Raw genomic sequence first — 17476 nt, 5'->3', positions numbered from 1 at the left:
TATTGCATTATCCACAATGTCATGGTAAGAACAAACCATTTGAATCATCAGGAGATGATTCTTTTTGTTTTTGTAATTCAAGCTTCAACTGTGAAAGGTCTTCTTTGGCTAGGCGCAGATCATACTCCGTGAGTGCCAACTTTTCTTCTGCTGCTATTTTCTCTTCTAGCAAAATCTGTGGATCAGCACCTATCAGAAGAAAAAACATAGAGTGAATCACCTTAACAGCACAGTCATGCAACTGGAATACATTTCAGCTGCCTGGATTGCGGCATTGTGCAAAAAACATAAGTACTTCAGACAAGTAAGTAGGATAGTTTAGTTTTACTAAGAGGCCAGTTAACACTTCTCAGCCAACTGGTTACTTTACTAAAAGATTAGAGAAGGCATTTTTTATTTCTCAAATATATGAGAACTGTATACCTTTGTATTAAGAAAGAGAATAGACAATGATTACAATCCATTCGTTAATTATACAAGTCTGAGGTGTTGTTTGGTTCACGAAATATAACATAAATGGCAACAGTAATGATTCACAATCGAGTAACAGTGTTAACAAGTTTGAATAGGTCGGTATTAGTTTCTAGTGTATTACGACTGAACCTAAACAAACATGATTTAATGCTATCAGTAATCCATCATGTTATTGTTGAGCACCATATTGAGGGACCGGACGGTCCGGCCCTGAGGCCGGACGGTCCGCGGTCCGGACGGTCCGCGCCTGTGGGCCGGACGGTCCGCGCGTGCGCAGAACAGATTAGGGTTCCGAGTTTTTTGCTACGGTTGTTAGCTATATTCGCGGGATTAGCTCGGAATCAATTGTGTAAAGGGTCCAGCCCCCCTCCTCTATAAATAGAGAGGTCTACGGCCGATTTGTAATCATCAACAATCGAATCAATACAACTTCTATTCGCATTTATTTCTAGTACAAGTAGGAGTAGTTCTAGTTTAGTTCTAGTTTAGCCTCTCAATCCCCAAATTCTTCGCCTCTCTTCGACTCTACGCCGATTAGAGGAGTCTAGGTCGGCCGGCCCGAGCCTAGACAACCCCTAGGATCTCTCCTCCCCGACGGGGTCCCTCCCGGGAGCGAGATCCAGGCGTCGCCGGCGATCTTCCGCCGCCCCTGCACACGCGCGGACCGTCCGGCCCCAGGGCGCGGACCGTCCGGCCGTCAGGCAGGAAAACCTAGCCCCTGCGCCAGGTCGCGGACCGTCCGGCTCCAGGCCGCGGACCGTCCGCGCCTGACCAGAGAGCACCGCCGCCGGTTCTTCTTGAGTATTTGGCGCTCCAAAAAAGCGTCAACATACTTTTTGGCGACTCCGCTGGGGAAGACATATCTAAGCTCATCAAATCGGCCCTCAATGGCCGGTTCAAGGGATAGCTCTGATATTTCTCCAAGCAACATCATAGAGCCGACTTGGGAAACCTTGCCGGCTGACGAGCAGCTCTAGTTCGAGGAGCACAAGGAGCGGATGATCCAGGAGGCGAAAGCAAAGTTCTTGGCCAACTTCAAAGTGGACAGGAACAACAAGGTCGTCCGACATCGGGCAACGGATCCGGCTTCGCTCCAACCCACGCCAGATATCCTCAATGTAAGTAATACCAACGATCTGCAATCTCTTAGAAATTATGTAGAAGATCAGCGTGAACAAATGCAGAACATCATAGGGGGTATGCAAAGCGATCTTAAGAGACTAGTACGTGCATTTGATAAATCTAGTACCGCAAATTTTCCTTCGCACGAGGTTGAGTTAGGAGATAACGCGTGTAACACATCGGCTACAGGTTGTCACGACCAGTCACAACCCCTTTATGGGATGCCGATGGACACATACCCTAATCAACCGCAAATCGGCAGCAAACCAGCCGATCTGCACATGCCCGGACCGTCCGCACGTGAGCGCGGACCGTCCGGGCCAGCAACAGTCGGGCCTATTTTTAATGAGTTACCTAGATATGCGCCCGAGCCACCACACACGGCACAGAACCTAAACTACCCAGTCGGACCGTCCGCGTACAACAACGGACGGTCCGCACATAATCACGGACGGTCCGGGCCAATGTCCGGACAGTCCGCACATGACCTTTTTGAGGAGGATTGTTACCGGAATCCTCACCCGTCCCAGCAGCACTTCCCATCGCACTATACAATGCATCAACCCATTAATTCAAGGTCCAGAGCCCAGGAAAGCTTTCCGGCCCCACCCAGGAGGCCGGAAAGAAACGATCAAACCTATGACCCATATAGGGCAAATGAAAATGCACCACGTAACTCAAACCAATGGGGAGAAAGACAGCATGCTAATATCCAGCCAACCCCACCTATGTTTGACCAGAGAGCCGGTGGTCTCACACCGGCTGCCATTGATATAGTAAGGGAAGAGATAGCCGGGGCGTTCCGAGATAAGCTCGGAGTAAGCATGGTCCCTGGGGGGCAATCATATCGGAAACCTTATGACAGCCGATTTGATCACCACCCATACCCACAGGGAACCAGGATACCCGAATTCGCAAAATTTTCGGGTGATCAAGGGAAAAACACACGCGAACATATAGGCCAGTTCTTAGCACAATTGGGAGAATTGGCCGACACAGAGGCATTTCGCGTACGTTTATTTTCATTGTCGCTAACAGGAACCGCGTTTGCATAGTATGCCACTTTACCTCCTAATTCCATTTCATCATGGGGGGATCTAGAACAAAAATTTCATGATCATTTTTTCTCCGGTGACTATGAGTTAGATTTGGTAGATTTAGTGTCGTTGCGACAGACAAAAGATGAATCGGTTAATGATTACATCCGGAGATTCCGAGATACAAGAAACCGATGCTTTCAAATTCATTTAGCAGAGAAACAGCTAGTAGGATTAGCCTTTAATGGTCTGCGATATTATTTAAAAGAAAGGTTAGAAGGCATCCAATTCTTTACACTAGCACAATTACATCAGAGAGCTTTGGCTTGTGAAAGCCGAAGCAAAGAAACTGCTAAAACAATTCGTCACAACGTACATGTGGTAGAATGCGACCAAAGTAGCTCAGAAGACGAATCAACAGAGGTGTATGCTGCTGAAATGGTTTGGCCAAAGCAGGCCAAATCTTCGGCTTGTGCCTCCTTACAGCCGGTTCAGAAGAAACGGCAAGAGGAGGTTAAGTTTACATTTAATGTTGGTAAGTGTGATAGAATATTTGATGAATTACTTAAAAATGGCAACATTAAAATAAATCACACTGTTCCATCCGCCGATGAGCTAAAACGTCGTGCATATTGCAAGTGGCATAACTCATTTTCTCATGCCACTAATGATTGTAATGTATTCCGTAGACAGATTCAATCGGCCATTAACGAAGGACGATTGAAATTTCAGGAAATGCAGGTGGATACAGAGCCCTTTCCGATGAACATGATTGACTTCGAGGGCAAGAAAGTCCTAGTTCGGCCAAACACAGCCGATAAAGGCAAAGAAACAATCATCGGCAATGCTAAAGAGGCCGATGAGGATCGTAAAGTTTCTTGCAGGAAAGTGGTGGCCGAGAAGACTCCCGATGGAGGGGAGACCCTAAAGGTGACCATCACAGCCTCCAGTACCGGGGGGCAAGCGCAGACAGGGAGACAGATGCAGGAGCCCGTGCTGCGTATCCCGGACGGTCCGGCACGTAGGCGCGGACGGTCCGGGACCCCACCGGACGGTCCGGAGAGCTCCGGCGGACGGTCCGGCCGTACTCAGGATTCACAACGTCCACGTACTTTCAAACCACGACGACCAGAGATAGGTACGTGGAAAACAAATACATTTAAAGCAGCTGGTCGGTTGGTTAAAGCCGGCCCAACCTTTGATCAATTATTGTTTAAATACGTAAAAAAGAAGGCCGGCCCCAGTGACCGGCCAGCAAAGCGACCCCGCTCACCCATTCATGAGCAGCGCCAGGTCAGGCCGATTGGACCACCCCACCAATCGGAAGAAATGAAAGGTCATGCTATACAAGTGAGACCTAACATACCTGCATGGACACCTCCACCTCCATATCCACCTATGCCATATCCGTACACATATTTACCTCCACCATATGTCCCAAATCAAATGTGGGGCATGCCACCATATCCATTTGGGATGCCACAATACCCCGCCTGGGGGGCACCCCAAACATCTGTTTTCAACAGATTGACGCCACCAGTACAAGACCGATTGAGCACTGCTCAATCCGGTCACCAGGCACAAACCCAACAGGATTGCCGGACTACTCGGCCTTCAAGGCCGACCAATCCGGCAGGGGGGCATATGCCTGCAGCAACTCAAAAAACAACAAAAAAGGACATCATCAAAATAGGCACTGCAGATGTTGTCATACAAGAAGATAATAAAGGGCCGATGATTTTTGGTGGATCGGCCAACACAACCAAAAAGGATACGGCTATCGTCAAAACAGCCGATCCAAAATACTCCATGCCTCGATGGTGCCCGGCGGGATTGACACGATCCCAAAAGAGAAAATTACAGCGCCTAAGAGTGAAGGAGAGCCAGGAGAAAGAGGCGGAAAAAATATTCAATGACACGCATCCACTATACCCACCACCGCAAAAGAAATGGAGACCGAAGGCCGTCGAGAAAAAACAAACGGCCACGGAAATAGAAAGTCAACCTGCACCAAGCGCGGACCGTCCGGCCTCTGCGCGCGGACCGTCCGTCCCTCACCAGGAAGCGTCTGGACAACCTGCACCAGGCGCGGACCATCCGGCCTCCGCGCGCGGACCGTCCGCCGTTCACCAGGAGGCCTCCGACGATACAACAACATCAATGGAGGAGGATGACCTGCTGGGAGAAGACCTGGTCGACTACGAGGCTTCTCCAGAACGCCCAGGTATGGATGTAAATATCATTACATTTTCTGCCGATTGTACTATTATCGGCGACGATGAACCTGTTGTTGCCCAGTTTGATTTTGGTCCTAAAGAAGCCGCCTTTACTAAACCAAAGGAATCGGTAAACCATTTAAAGCCGCTCTTCGTGCGCGGCCACATTGATGGGATACCGATTGCTAGGATGTTGGTAGATGGAGGGGCGGCTGTAAATCTAATGCCTTATTCATTATACAGAAAATTAGGTAAACAAGATGACGAACTTGTCAAGACCAACATGACCCTCAGCGGTGTTGGAACTGATAGTTCGATCAAAGCCAGGGGAGTCACGTCCGTTGAATTAACCATCGGGACTAAGACCCTTGCTGCTGCATTCTTCGTCGCTGATGTAGAAGGAAATTACAGTTTAATCCTAGGCAGAGATTGGATTCACGCCAATCAATGTATACCTTCTACATTACATCAGATGCTGATACAGTGGGTAGGCGATGACATAGAACAAGTACATGCTGATGTATCGGCCTGCATCGCTGTGGCTGATGCCCCTGTACTCTGGACTTATGAGACCGCTACATGTCTCACAGGAGTAGACTTTTCTGATTATCAATTCATAAGTATAGATAAGAAAGGTTTCATTCCTGTAATGCTAGAGCCGATGGAGAATCGGCTAAATCCTAAATAAAGTTAAATGATGAATACACACAAAGTTCATGAGTCTTTGGTCACGGACAGTTCGGCCGCCAAGGCTGGATGGTCTGGTCTTTCACAAAAGAGTTCGGACTTTAAGACCGAACATCTACCACAGCAAAAAGACAGTATTACGAATGATCCGGTCCCCGAGACCGGAAAGTCCGCCATCACACAAAGATCATCTGATTCCTCTGTGGGGGACATGATAGAGGAATTCAGAGATCTTGATAAACTAGGACAGGGGTTTACATCGGCCGATCCTTTGGAGGAGATTGACATAGGAGATGGTAAAACTCCAAGGCCGACTTTTGTAAACAAAACCCTGGAGACCGATTCTAGAAATGAGATGATCGGTCTATTGAAGGAATATTCAGATTGTTTTGCTTGGAATTACACTGAAATGCCTGGACTAAGCCGAGAAATTGTCGAACATCGGCTGCCTATTAAGCCTGGTTTCAGACCTTTCAAGCAGAAAGCTAGAACATTTCGTCCAGATCTTCTCCCACGAATCAAGGACGAAATCCACCGGCTGCTAGAAGCTAATTTTATTAGACCTTGCAGATACGCAGAGTGGGTCTCCAATATTGTGCCGGTGGAAAAGAAGGAGTCAGGTAAGCTCAGAGTATGCATTGATTTTCGTAATTTAAATAAAGCAACTCCTAAAGATGAATATCCCATGCCCATAGCCGACACACTAATCAATAATGCATCAGGAAATAGAATTATTAGCTTCCTTGATGGTAATGCCGGATATAATCAGATTTTCATGGCCGAAGAAGATGCGTCTAAAACGGCCTTTATATGTCCAGGCTTCATTGGTTTATTTGAATGGGTTGTCATGACATTCGGTCTTAAAAATGCTGGTGCTACTTATCAGAGGGCTATGAATCTGATCTTCCATGAGTTGTTAGGAAACACTGTGGAAGTCTACATTGATGATATTGTAGTCAAATCGGCTGAGTTTAGTTCTCATATAGCTGATTTGCGCAAAGCCTTTGATAAAATGCGTCGGTATGGTTTAAAAATGAACCCACGTAAATGTGCTTTTGGAGTGTCGGCTGGTAAGTTTTTAGGATTTGTCATCCATGAACATGGTATAGAAATAGACCCTGACCGAATCAAATCTATTCGGAATGTGGGGCCTCCGACGTGTAAGGTCGAAGTGCAGAGGTTTCTCGGCAAGGTGAATTATTTACGAAGGTTTATTTCTAACTTAGCCGGGAAGATTGATGCCTTCACCCCTATCCTTCGGCTTAAGAATGATGCTGAATTCACTTGGGGGGCAGAGCAGCAGGAAGCATTTGATCTCATTAAAAAATACTTGTCTTCGGCTCCCGTGTTAAAAGCACCACAAGTAGGAGCACCATTCAGATTATACATTGCAGCTGAAGACAAGGTTATTGGGGCTGTTCTGACACAAGAAACTGAGGGGAAGGAGCATGTGGTGACATATCTAAGCCGAAGGTTGGTGGATGCTGAAACAAGGTACACTTTTATTGAAAAGTTATGCTTATGCTTGTTTTATGCATGCACCAAATGTAGATGTTATTTACTGTCTAGTCATTGCACTGTTTCTGGTCAAGCCGATGTAGTCAAGTACATGTTGCATAACCCAATTATGAGTGGTAGAATTGGTAAGTGGGCTTATGCACTCATAGAATATGACTTGGCCTATGAACCATTGAAATCTATGAGAGGCCAAGTCGTAGCGGATTTTATTGTAGAACATCAGGTTAATGATATTCATGAACTAGACATATCATACCTCACTATTACTCCTTGGACTTTATATTTTGATGGATCGGTTTGCAATGAAGGGCAAGGAATTGGCATTGTGCTTGTTTCACCAAGTAATGTCTCCTTTGACTTCTCTAGCCGATTGAAAACGTATTGCACTAATAATCAAGCTGAATATGAGGCCCTCCTATTCGGTTTAGAACTTTTAAATGGTATGGGAGTGAAACATGTGAAGGTATTTGGGGATTCTCAGCTGGTTGTCCAACAAGTGTTAGAAGAATATCAATGTCTTGATGGTACTCTAAATAGTTATCTTGAGAAATGTTGGAGCATAATCTATTCTTTTGACGAATTCAGTATTCGGCATATCTCTAGAGTTGAGAATCATAGAGCTAATGGTTTGGCACAAGATGCATCAGGTTATCGGATAAAGAGAGGGAAGTTTCACAAAACTGAAAATCTGATAACCAGTGCAAAGCCAAATTCCCAGGTCGCGGACCGTCCGCGTGATGACGCCGGACCGTCCGGGGTTACCAGAAATGTTCTTTTCATTAATTCGGCTGACAATGAAGCCGATGCAAGTGATTGGAGGACACCTATACTTGGTTATTTACGAAATCCCAATATCAGGACAGATAAGAATATTCGGCTAACAGCTTTCAAGTATGTTTTGATGAGTGATGAACTTTACCGCCGAACAGTCAATGACATCTTGCTTAAGTGCTTGGGCCCAGATGACGCTATATTAGCCATGGCCGAAGTACATGAGGGAATTTGTGGTACTCATCAATCAGCTCCAAAGATGAAGTGGTTGTTGCGAAGGTCTGGTTTTTATTGGCCTAGTATGATAGCTGACTGTTTCAAGTACTACAAGGGTTGCCAAGTGTGTCAAAAATTCGGCGACCTACAGTTGGTCCCTGCAGCCGAATTACATCCTATCATCAAGCCTTGGCCGTTCAGAGGATGGGGATTAGACTTTATCGGAGAAATTCATCCTTCATCATCAAAGGGGCATCGGTTTGTGTTAGTTGCCACTGACTACTTCACCAAATGGACTGAAGCCGTTGCTCTAAAGAACATGACACACAAGGAGGTAATTGAGTTTATAACTGAGCATATCATTCATAGATTCGGCATTCCCCAGACCTTAACTACAGATCAAGGTACTTCTTTTATGTCAAAGGAGGTACGTGAATTTGCTGAATTATACAGAATTAAGCTGCTTAATTCATCTCCATATTATGCTCAGGCCAATGGTCAGGCCGAGTCTAGCAATAGGACATTGATTAATTTGATAAAAAAGAAAATATCTGATAATCCTAAACATTGGCATAAGATTTTGTCTGAGGCTTTATGGGCTCATAGAATATCTAAACATAGGGCTACTAAAGTATCTCCTTTTGAGCTTGTCTATGGGCAGGAAGCAGTGTTGCCTGTGGAAATAAGTTTGAATGCTGTCAGGTTCGCTAGACAGAATGATCTAACTGCTACTGATTATTATGATTCAATGATGGATAATATTGATGAGGTGACCGAAAAGAGGATGATAGCTTTGGGAGCAATAGAAAAGGACAAGATCATGGTAGCCAAGGCCTACAACAAGAAGGTCAAAGCAAAGTCATTTCAAGTAGGAGACCTGGTGTGGAAGACCATTCTGCCGCTAAGGAGTAAAGACCGGAAGTTCGGGAAATGGTCACCAAGCTGGGAAGGCCCTTATAAAGTAAAACAGGTGATGTCTGGCAACGCCTATTTGCTACAAACATTACAAGGCAAGGACTTGCCTAAGGCTTTGAATGGGCGTTTCCTCAAACAGTACCATCCTAGTATGTGGCAGGATGCCTAAGAGAACCGATGTAATCACATCGAGTTAGTTGCTTTTGGTTTGCTCAGCTCCACCAAAAGGCAGGGGGGCATATGTTGAGCACCATATTGAGGGACCGGACGGTCCGGCCCTGAGGCCGGACGGTCCGCGGTCCGGACGGTCCGCGCCTGTGGGCCGGACGGTCCGCGCGTGCGCAGAACAGATTAGGGTTCCGAGTTTTTTGCTACGGTTGTTAGCTATATTCGCGGGATTAGCTCGGAATCAGTTGTGTAAAGGGTCCAGCCCCCCTCCTCTATAAATAGAGAGGTCTACGGCCGATTTGTAATCATCAACAATCGAATCAATACAACTTCTATTCGCATTTATTTCTAGTACAAGTAGGAGTAGTTCTAGTTTAGTTCTAGTTTAGCCTCTCAATCCCCAAATTCTTCGCCTCTCTTCGACTCTACGCCGATTAGAGGAGTCTAGGTCGGCCGGCCCGAGCCTAGACAACCCCTAGGATCTCTCCTCCCCGACGGGGTCCCTCCCGGGAGCGAGATCCAGGCGTCGCCGGCGATCTTCCGCCGCCCCTGCACACGCGCGGACCGTCCGGCCCCAGGGCGCGGACCGTCCGGCCGTCAGGCAGGAAAACCTAGCCCCTGCGCCAGGTCGCGGACCGTCCGGCTCCAGGCCGCGGACCGTCCGCGCCTGACCAGAGAGCACCGCCGCCGGTTCTTCTTGAGTATTTGGCGCTCCAAAAAAGCGTCAACAGTTATAAATATGTGAACCAAATGGACCTTATTGTCAATTATTCAAAAACGGAGGGAAGTTAATATGCACATGTACAGCACTACAGATAATAGCTGTGCATATTCCAACCAAATGTCCGTGAAAATGCCAGTTGAGTGCCACTAAACACACACCAACTTAAAGTTGTTCGATCTGTACGATCACCAATGCAAGACCACCCAAGGTAAAAGGAACAGAGTTCATTCCAAATCGGATTACGGGAAGAAGAGATGGGAGGGCCAGCTTGTCAAGAGACGAATTTGGGCGCAATTTATTAGTAGCAATTATTATAAATAGACCTGGTTAGCACGGCCCCGTGAGATCCAGCCAGAGAGCCGCGGGGTGCGAGTTGAGTTTGGATGGGGGGAGGAGGCATGGAGCGTACCGGGCGGCGCAGAGGATGAGCGGGCGACGAGATCGGGCGGGAAAAGCGCTGGGTCGGAGAAGAAAGCGCGGAGGCGGAGGGCGTGCGCGGAGCGGCCGTCCTCCTGGAGCTCCTGCAATAGCTCTAGCGCCGTGAGGTGATACCGCTCCTCCAGCAAGAAGTTCACCACGCAGTTGCACAACGAAGCCCACCGCTCGTCCGCTGCACCAACGCCCACTGCCGCCATCCTCCTTGGTATCGGGCGGGCCTACCTCTATCGCGGTGAAGCTCGCCGGGCGTCGTTGTGTGGCATGTGGCCGCGGCGGAAGGCACAGATCTCACGCGTGTGACTCGAGGCCGGTGAAAGAAGGGGAAGGAGACGATGGCCTGGAAAGTACAGACTAGAGACGCGGGTAACTGCTGATTCGGACGCCGTGTAACCAGCACGCTGCCTGCCTGTGTCATGCCGTCGTCACCGGAAGGTCCGTATTTGCTGAACTAAAAAAAGGAAAAGAACGGTTTCAGGATCGACTTTATATGCAAACCATAATTTAAGGGGAAAAAGTCTTTAAAATAGAAAAACTACAGTTTTAACTATGCATATATTTGGGGTGTGTTTTAGCCGAAGGTTCTCACATTAACAATTTAAAGTTATTTTTATAATTTATTTTTAGATTGTTAATTTAAAGTTATTTTATAATTTATTTTTAGATTAATCTTCATCATAGTATGTCTCAACAGAAGGTTGTTAGTCAAAAATAAAGACTTCAGCATTGGCAGAGAGTCGAAGCTCTTCGGCGGGTCTAGAATAGCAGTAGGGAGATAGTAGGTTTCGTAGCTCATATGTATATGGTTAAAAGGTTATAGGTGTATTTTCATATGAAGTTGTATATCAGACCACCACTATAAATAAAGGTACAGTGCTATGCAAAGGGAGCAAGTTGAGCAATCACGTCTCTCACATAATCGCAACTAAAACGCTTTTCTACCTTCAGATCATTGTCTGAATTATCGAATGTACTATTATAATCTTTTGTAACCAAGAAGAAGGAATAAAGAAAATATAACTAGCATAGCGATTTATATGTGATGTTCTTATACATAAGTTTTCTTCTTAGTTATCGACCATTTAGGCTTTTTCCATTAATCTATCTCCCAACAAAATGGTGGATTAAAGGAAAGAGTCATTGTTACTTTAATTGTGTTGCCATGTTTCAGTTCTTCACAAGAATCTGAACAGGTGATAAACATTGACACCCACCTTCAGTGAACTCACAACCTTGAAGGAGAACATGGCAAGCAATACCAACCTTGGTACTTCTTCACAAGGTCAAAAGACAGCTTATCCTCCCTATCACACAGGGATCGTGCTTCAAGCCCAGCAACAAGAGGCAGAAGAAAGAAACACAGAGAAGGGTGCAACATGTTGGGTCCAAGGGCCCTACATAAGATCCAAATGGTCTCATTCTAATCACTTTCTCCGAAAAAGACCTTCAGCTCAAGAATTATGCACAGAATGATGTCATGGTGATATTGTGTTTCATAAAAGGCTTTATGGTCCATAATGTCTTAGTGGACACGTGCAGTGTGGTAGATATTATTTTTGCAAAGGCTTTCCGGCAGATGCAAGAACCTGATGATCGGTTGCAAGAGGCCATGAATCCCCTTTGTATCTTCAAGGGAAACCAAATAGTGGTACTTGGAAAAATAAGCATGCCAGTAACCTTCGGCTATGTAAACAACACCAGAACAAAAGATATCACATTTGACATAGTTGATATGAAATACTCATACAACGCAATCATCGACAGAGGAACTCTAAATGCTTTCGAAGCCATTCTACACTCTTCATATTTGTGCATGAAGATACCATCAACCTAAGCTCCAATCTTAGTTCACAGAAGTCAGGAAGCTACAAAAAGAGTGACAGACACCTAGAGGGGGTGAATAGATGACGCCTGAAATTCACAACTTAAATAAAAACTTGAATCATAATATATGAGTCAGCTCAAAAACTCGATTCAAGAGAGTGAGGGAGAGGAGAGGTTCTTACACTTGATTGCTCACAAGATTGCAGAATTATAACTTGAACAATATCACAAGTGAAGAATGAAGCAAGAACTAGAGGATAGAGAGGAAGTGCAAATCGCAAAATATCAAGCACACGAGACATGATGATTTTTATTGTGATTCGGTCAAGCCTCAAATGTGTGCCTACTCCACGTTGTGGTGTCCTAAAGGACGAGGGTTGCAACCAACCCCTCTCAAGTGATATAATGATCAACTTGAGTCCATGGTTCTTCCTTATATTATCTCGTCGCAAGGATCTCCACAAATTGGAGTCTCTTGCATCTGTACATAAGTTAGATGGGAGCACAATCTCCAAGAACAACAAGAGAGAAAGGAGAAGAACACACACAAGAGAAAAATAACAACACAACAAAGCAACAACATAAATGTGCAGCAGTATCACACCACTATCTCATTAGAAAGCGCACTCGGATCGCTTTGGTGTGTCTCACAAATGTGTAGGAGTGAAGTACTTGCTCTTTGAGTGTTTGATTTTTTGTGGAGGTTGAAATGGGGGTCTATTAATAGCCCCAAGCCTCCAGATAGCCATTTAACTTGCCTCCAAAAACTTGCAAAAATATGCTCTCGGGTGGCACACCGGATCTAGAACAGGTCCTCCAGGATCTTGACTGACGACTTCCAAATCAGGTTGGTATCGGACTGGTCCAGTCCACCACCGAGCCACCACATGTCTGTCGCCCATTGAAGTAGCCGTTATGCACCAAAGAGCCATTGGAACCGAGGTCCAGTGCACCATCAGACCACTCACTTTAGACGGTCCAGTGAATTTTATAATAAAATTCTCGAAGTTGAGCAATTCGTACGGAGGCAGTTTGGTGCACCACAGGACTGGTTCAGTGCACCAGGCCGTCGAAGTCAGCTTCCCTATGACTTAAACAAACATTTTTAGAGTATAATTAATTGAACTAAGTCATATAAATTCGCCTCTTTCTTGTCTTTTACCAAGATTTCTGTTTTGGCTCAAACTAAGTCCAAAAGACACTTTTCTCAAGAAAGTGAGTTAGAGATCAAACCAAAGTACTAGAAACATTGTAATATGTGTGTGCAACATATTTAAAGGTTCAAACCTCATAGTTTTACCCTTTTTGTAAAGTTTCACTTCCTGACCTCATTTAAGCTCATTTGTACTTAGAATCTTCAAATTGTGCTTGAGTGAACCTATGCTTATACACTTAGCAAACAGGTTAGTCCAAGATGTTGTGTTGGACATTCAAGCACCAAGACAACTAGAAATTGCTAACTTGCCCATTTCCCTTTCAATCTCTCCCTTTTTGGTGATTTATGCCAACACAACCAAAGCAACTAGAATATGGTTAACTCATAACAAGTTTGCTATGCAGCATGAGATAAAAGCTGTTGTAAGGAAAATGGACCCCGACCCATTTGATTACGGGATTTTGGTGTTTGATGAACAACACAACCATTGAACCAATGATTTCTATGTGTCACACCTGGTTTTAGAAGGCAAACCGAATACGAACCATGTATGTGCTAGGATAAAAAATTCACGTACACAGCGGTTACATAGTTGGACATCGTCACACATTGCTCAAAGTAATAGCGGAAATAAGTACTTTATTACATCACGATGTTCAAAACATCCACAAAGTCATCAACTTAAGTCATAATCAAAGTGTTGAACGAAACGCAGTATGATAAGGCTTTCATAGGCAGCTGACTGGGGGTTTGCCACTAATCTAATCTAAAAATCATCATAGTCTTGAAACTCCTGGAAGTCCTCCATGTCGCCTTCATCTTCTCCTAAGCACTGGTTGCAGTGGGGATAACCTGGGGTTGGGTGTTTTTAAGCAAGGGTGAGTACACATCAACGTACTCAGCAAATGCCCCATTTGTCTAAAGTGGACTAGCTGTATGTGGGGTTAAGCTTAAAGCAGTTGCTTTTAGTTGGTCAGTTTTTAATTACTAGTAGAGAGCCAAGTTTTAACAATAATAATCCAAAGTTATTAACCCAGATAGTACTCCCTACAAGAGGAAATATCAAATACTATAAATATAATCATCGTCATTAAGCATCATCATAAAGGTATCCAGAGTAACTTTAATCAAAGGATCTCCCAAGGATGCTCATAACCGTGAGTACGTCTGATATACCAGTTTCTACCACTCTGCAGAGGTTGCACACTTTACCCACGAGCCGTGATTCCCATTCTGCCTGAGGAGCGCTACTACACATTGACCACTACTTAGGTGATCTGGCAGGGTATCACTATGTAGCCTTTACAAAGATTCTCCTGGTGTGTAGTTGCTCGTTAAGTTTCGCTAATCGTACAAACATAGTACTCCTCCCTAAGGTGAGTGATTAACAAAACCAAATCGAATGAACCTCGGCACCCACCCTTAGCAGAGCAAGCACTATGCCCCAGCCCCCATTGATGGCACAACAGCGAAGCAAACTACACCCCAAGTTCCTCCAATTAATCAGCTAAGGGTGTCTCATTCCACTCTCATGGTTGTACTGTTTTCCTGGATGGTCATCCAACGAATAGGTCCTTACGGAGAGGTACTCGGGAAACAGCCCGAGTCCCCTAAAGTATCACAAGTTCATCATCATATCTAAAATAACATCATTGTATCATAAATATTCTCATCATGTCCATTGATTAAAGTAAAGAAATAGCATGATACTAATCATAGTAACAAATTCCCAAAGGGTAACCAAGGACAGGAAAAACAGAACACTAGTAAATCCATAGGTTGATCATGGTATGCAGGTGTTGGGGGCCTTCGTCCTCCGAAGGTCCTCAAAAACATGATTTAACAATGTTTTCCAAGTGGATTATGTGAACAGGTACCTTCGGACTCAGAATTACGAACATGAAGTGCGGTCAGGACGAAGCCTGAACCAGACGAAGGACGGGCTGATTACCAAGCTCCACGAAGGATGGTGCACAGCCGAAGCTGTGCGCAGGGAAGCTTCGTCGCGATAGCAGAGAGGGGAACCGACTTAAAGATGAAAAGACTACGTGGACCTTGTCAGGTTTCCATAAGTCATTGACAAATGTAATGGACATAAATGTAATTTTACGTGGGCTGCGTCCCGCGTCTATAAATAGATGAACAGTACTCCCGTACTGTTCACGCTGACTTGGCATTTGCTTTTGCGTCACGCTTGTACTTTTTGCCTTCTCTCAGGACCGAAGGTACATTTGTAATTTGGAATCATTTCTGTTTTTCCATGTTAATAAAATAGAAATGATTCTATGATGATGCTTATATTATATTTCATGCTTTATGTGAGTCCTTCGTCATTACTTGTTATGTTTACGAAGGTATGTCTCTCATGACCTTCGTCCGAGACTCATTATTTCCCGAAGGGACATAATGCTTCGAAGGACGAAGGACTTTAACACTTAACACTTTTTATGTTGCCTTGTTCTTAACTCTTAGCATTTGAGAACAAGTCCCCAACATTGGCGCCCACCTCCGGTGAACTCACTTCCACTTCGAGTTTTTTGAACACCTTCGGAAGCTATAGACCCTCGCTATGGCACCGAAGAAAGCTTCAGCGACTGGGGCTGCAGCACTGCAACCGCTGGACCCCAACCAGGAGACTGTCTCTCTCCGGGAGGCCCGAAACCAGAAGAGGAAGGCTGTCAGCCCGACGATTCAGGAGGATGAACTAGACCAAGAGATCAGGGACATGGAGATGCTACATCAACAGGTGCAGAGGAAGAAGGAGAAGATGGCCAGGCTAGCTGAGCTGCAGAGGCAGATAGACGAAGCTTCTGAAGAAGTCCGTCACCTTACCCACGATGAGCAGAACCGAAGGCCTCAACAAAAAGACCTTCATCAGGAGGGCTTCTTCAATGAAGATGACTGGTATGATAATTTTCATCATGGAAATTTTGTTTTCGACGATGCTTCTCCTCTGTCCGCTGAGCTGCAGGCTACACCTTGGCCTTCGTCCTATAAGCCACCCCAGCTTCCCATGTTCGATGGCCATTCGGACCCGAAGCAGTTCTTGATGAGTTACGAAGCAACAGTGTCTTCGTATGGTGGCAATGCTGCAGTAATGGCAAAGTCTTTCGTTATGGCCGTCAGGAGTGTTGCTCAGACCTGGTATTCCTCCCTTCGGCCAGGAACGATCACTTCATGGCAGAAGCTGAAGGATATGTTATTGACCAGCTTTCAAGGATTTCAGACGAAGCCGGTCACTGCTCAAGCCTTGTTCCAGTGCACTCAGGATCATGAAGAATACCTTCAGGCGTATGTCAGAAGGTTCTTGCGTTTGAGGGCGCAGGCACCAACGGTGCCCAATGAAATTGTCACCGAAGCCATGATCAAGGGGCTTCGTCCTGGACCTGCTGCTCAATACTTTGCTAGGAAGCCTCCTCAGACCCTGGAGAAGCTGCTCCAAAAGATGGACGAGTACATTCGTGCTGACAATGACTTTCGCCAAAGAAGGGAGGAGGCCTTCAGATTTTCCGAAATGACCAGGGGCTTCGGAGGAAGATCCTATCCGAGGCATGTCAGGTCCATCCACAACTCCACTCAGAATGATGATAAGGGGAGTCAGCAGAACAGACCGCAGTGCTCTTCACAGGCTTCGGGGCAACAGCAAAGCTCCTTCCGACCACTAGCTCCAAGAGGCAGAGGCGCCAGGGGCTTCGGCGGAAGATTCGGGGATCAACCCAGAAGAATATTTTGCTTATTCTGTGGTGAAAACAAAGGTCATACTACCAGGATGTGTCATGTTACCATTCAGAAGCAAAAAGAGATAGCCGAAGCTGCCGCGCAACAGGCTCAGCCGAAGCAGGTCATGCACACTGCTTCGTATCATTCGCCCTACATCCCAGAATATGTGGGCAACCATCCTGCACTCTCTGCTGCTTCGGCAAGTCAGCCTTCAGCTTCCTGGCAACAGCCCCCGCCTCCACCTCCGTTGCAACAAGGCCAGCAGCCAGAAGGGAGCCAATATGCTCCACATCAAAGGGACTTCAGAGAACAGTCCGAAGCTCGCACGGTAAACAGCACCGTGCCAGAGTCAAAACACATCTATTGACAAATATCCTACCTTAATAGCAATCTTTTTCATTCAGTTTTATTTTTTGTAATAAAGGACATTGTTTAGGTTTCATGTAATCAGTTTCGTTGATTCCTACAAGAAAAATATGTTTTCTTCACAGGT

General features: G+C 45.6%; 1 protein-coding gene across 2 annotated transcripts in view; it reads right to left on the bottom strand.

Moving 5' to 3' along the window:
* The window catches only part of LOC103635221 (RAB11-binding protein RELCH homolog), a 55543-nt gene extending 44805 nt beyond the window's left edge, over positions 1–10738 (bottom strand). For both annotated transcript variants that reach the window (XM_008657735.4, XM_008657737.4), the window contains exons 1-2: positions 10258–10738; positions 37–189 (exon numbers count right to left, since the gene is read on the bottom strand). In XM_008657735.4, coding sequence (XP_008655957.1) covers positions 37–189; positions 10258–10483 — 379 coding nt within the window. In that variant the 5' untranslated portion in view covers positions 10484–10738. The remainder of the gene's footprint in view (positions 1–36; positions 190–10257) is intronic.
* Between the last annotated feature and the right edge of the window lie 6738 nt (positions 10739–17476).

This window comes from Zea mays, chromosome 8, assembly GCF_902167145.1.
Source record: "Zea mays cultivar B73 chromosome 8, Zm-B73-REFERENCE-NAM-5.0, whole genome shotgun sequence".
NCBI lineage: Eukaryota > Viridiplantae > Streptophyta > Magnoliopsida > Poales > Poaceae > Zea > Zea mays.
Note: the sequence above shows the minus strand (reverse complement) of the source record. Positions and strands in the feature narration are given on the sequence as shown.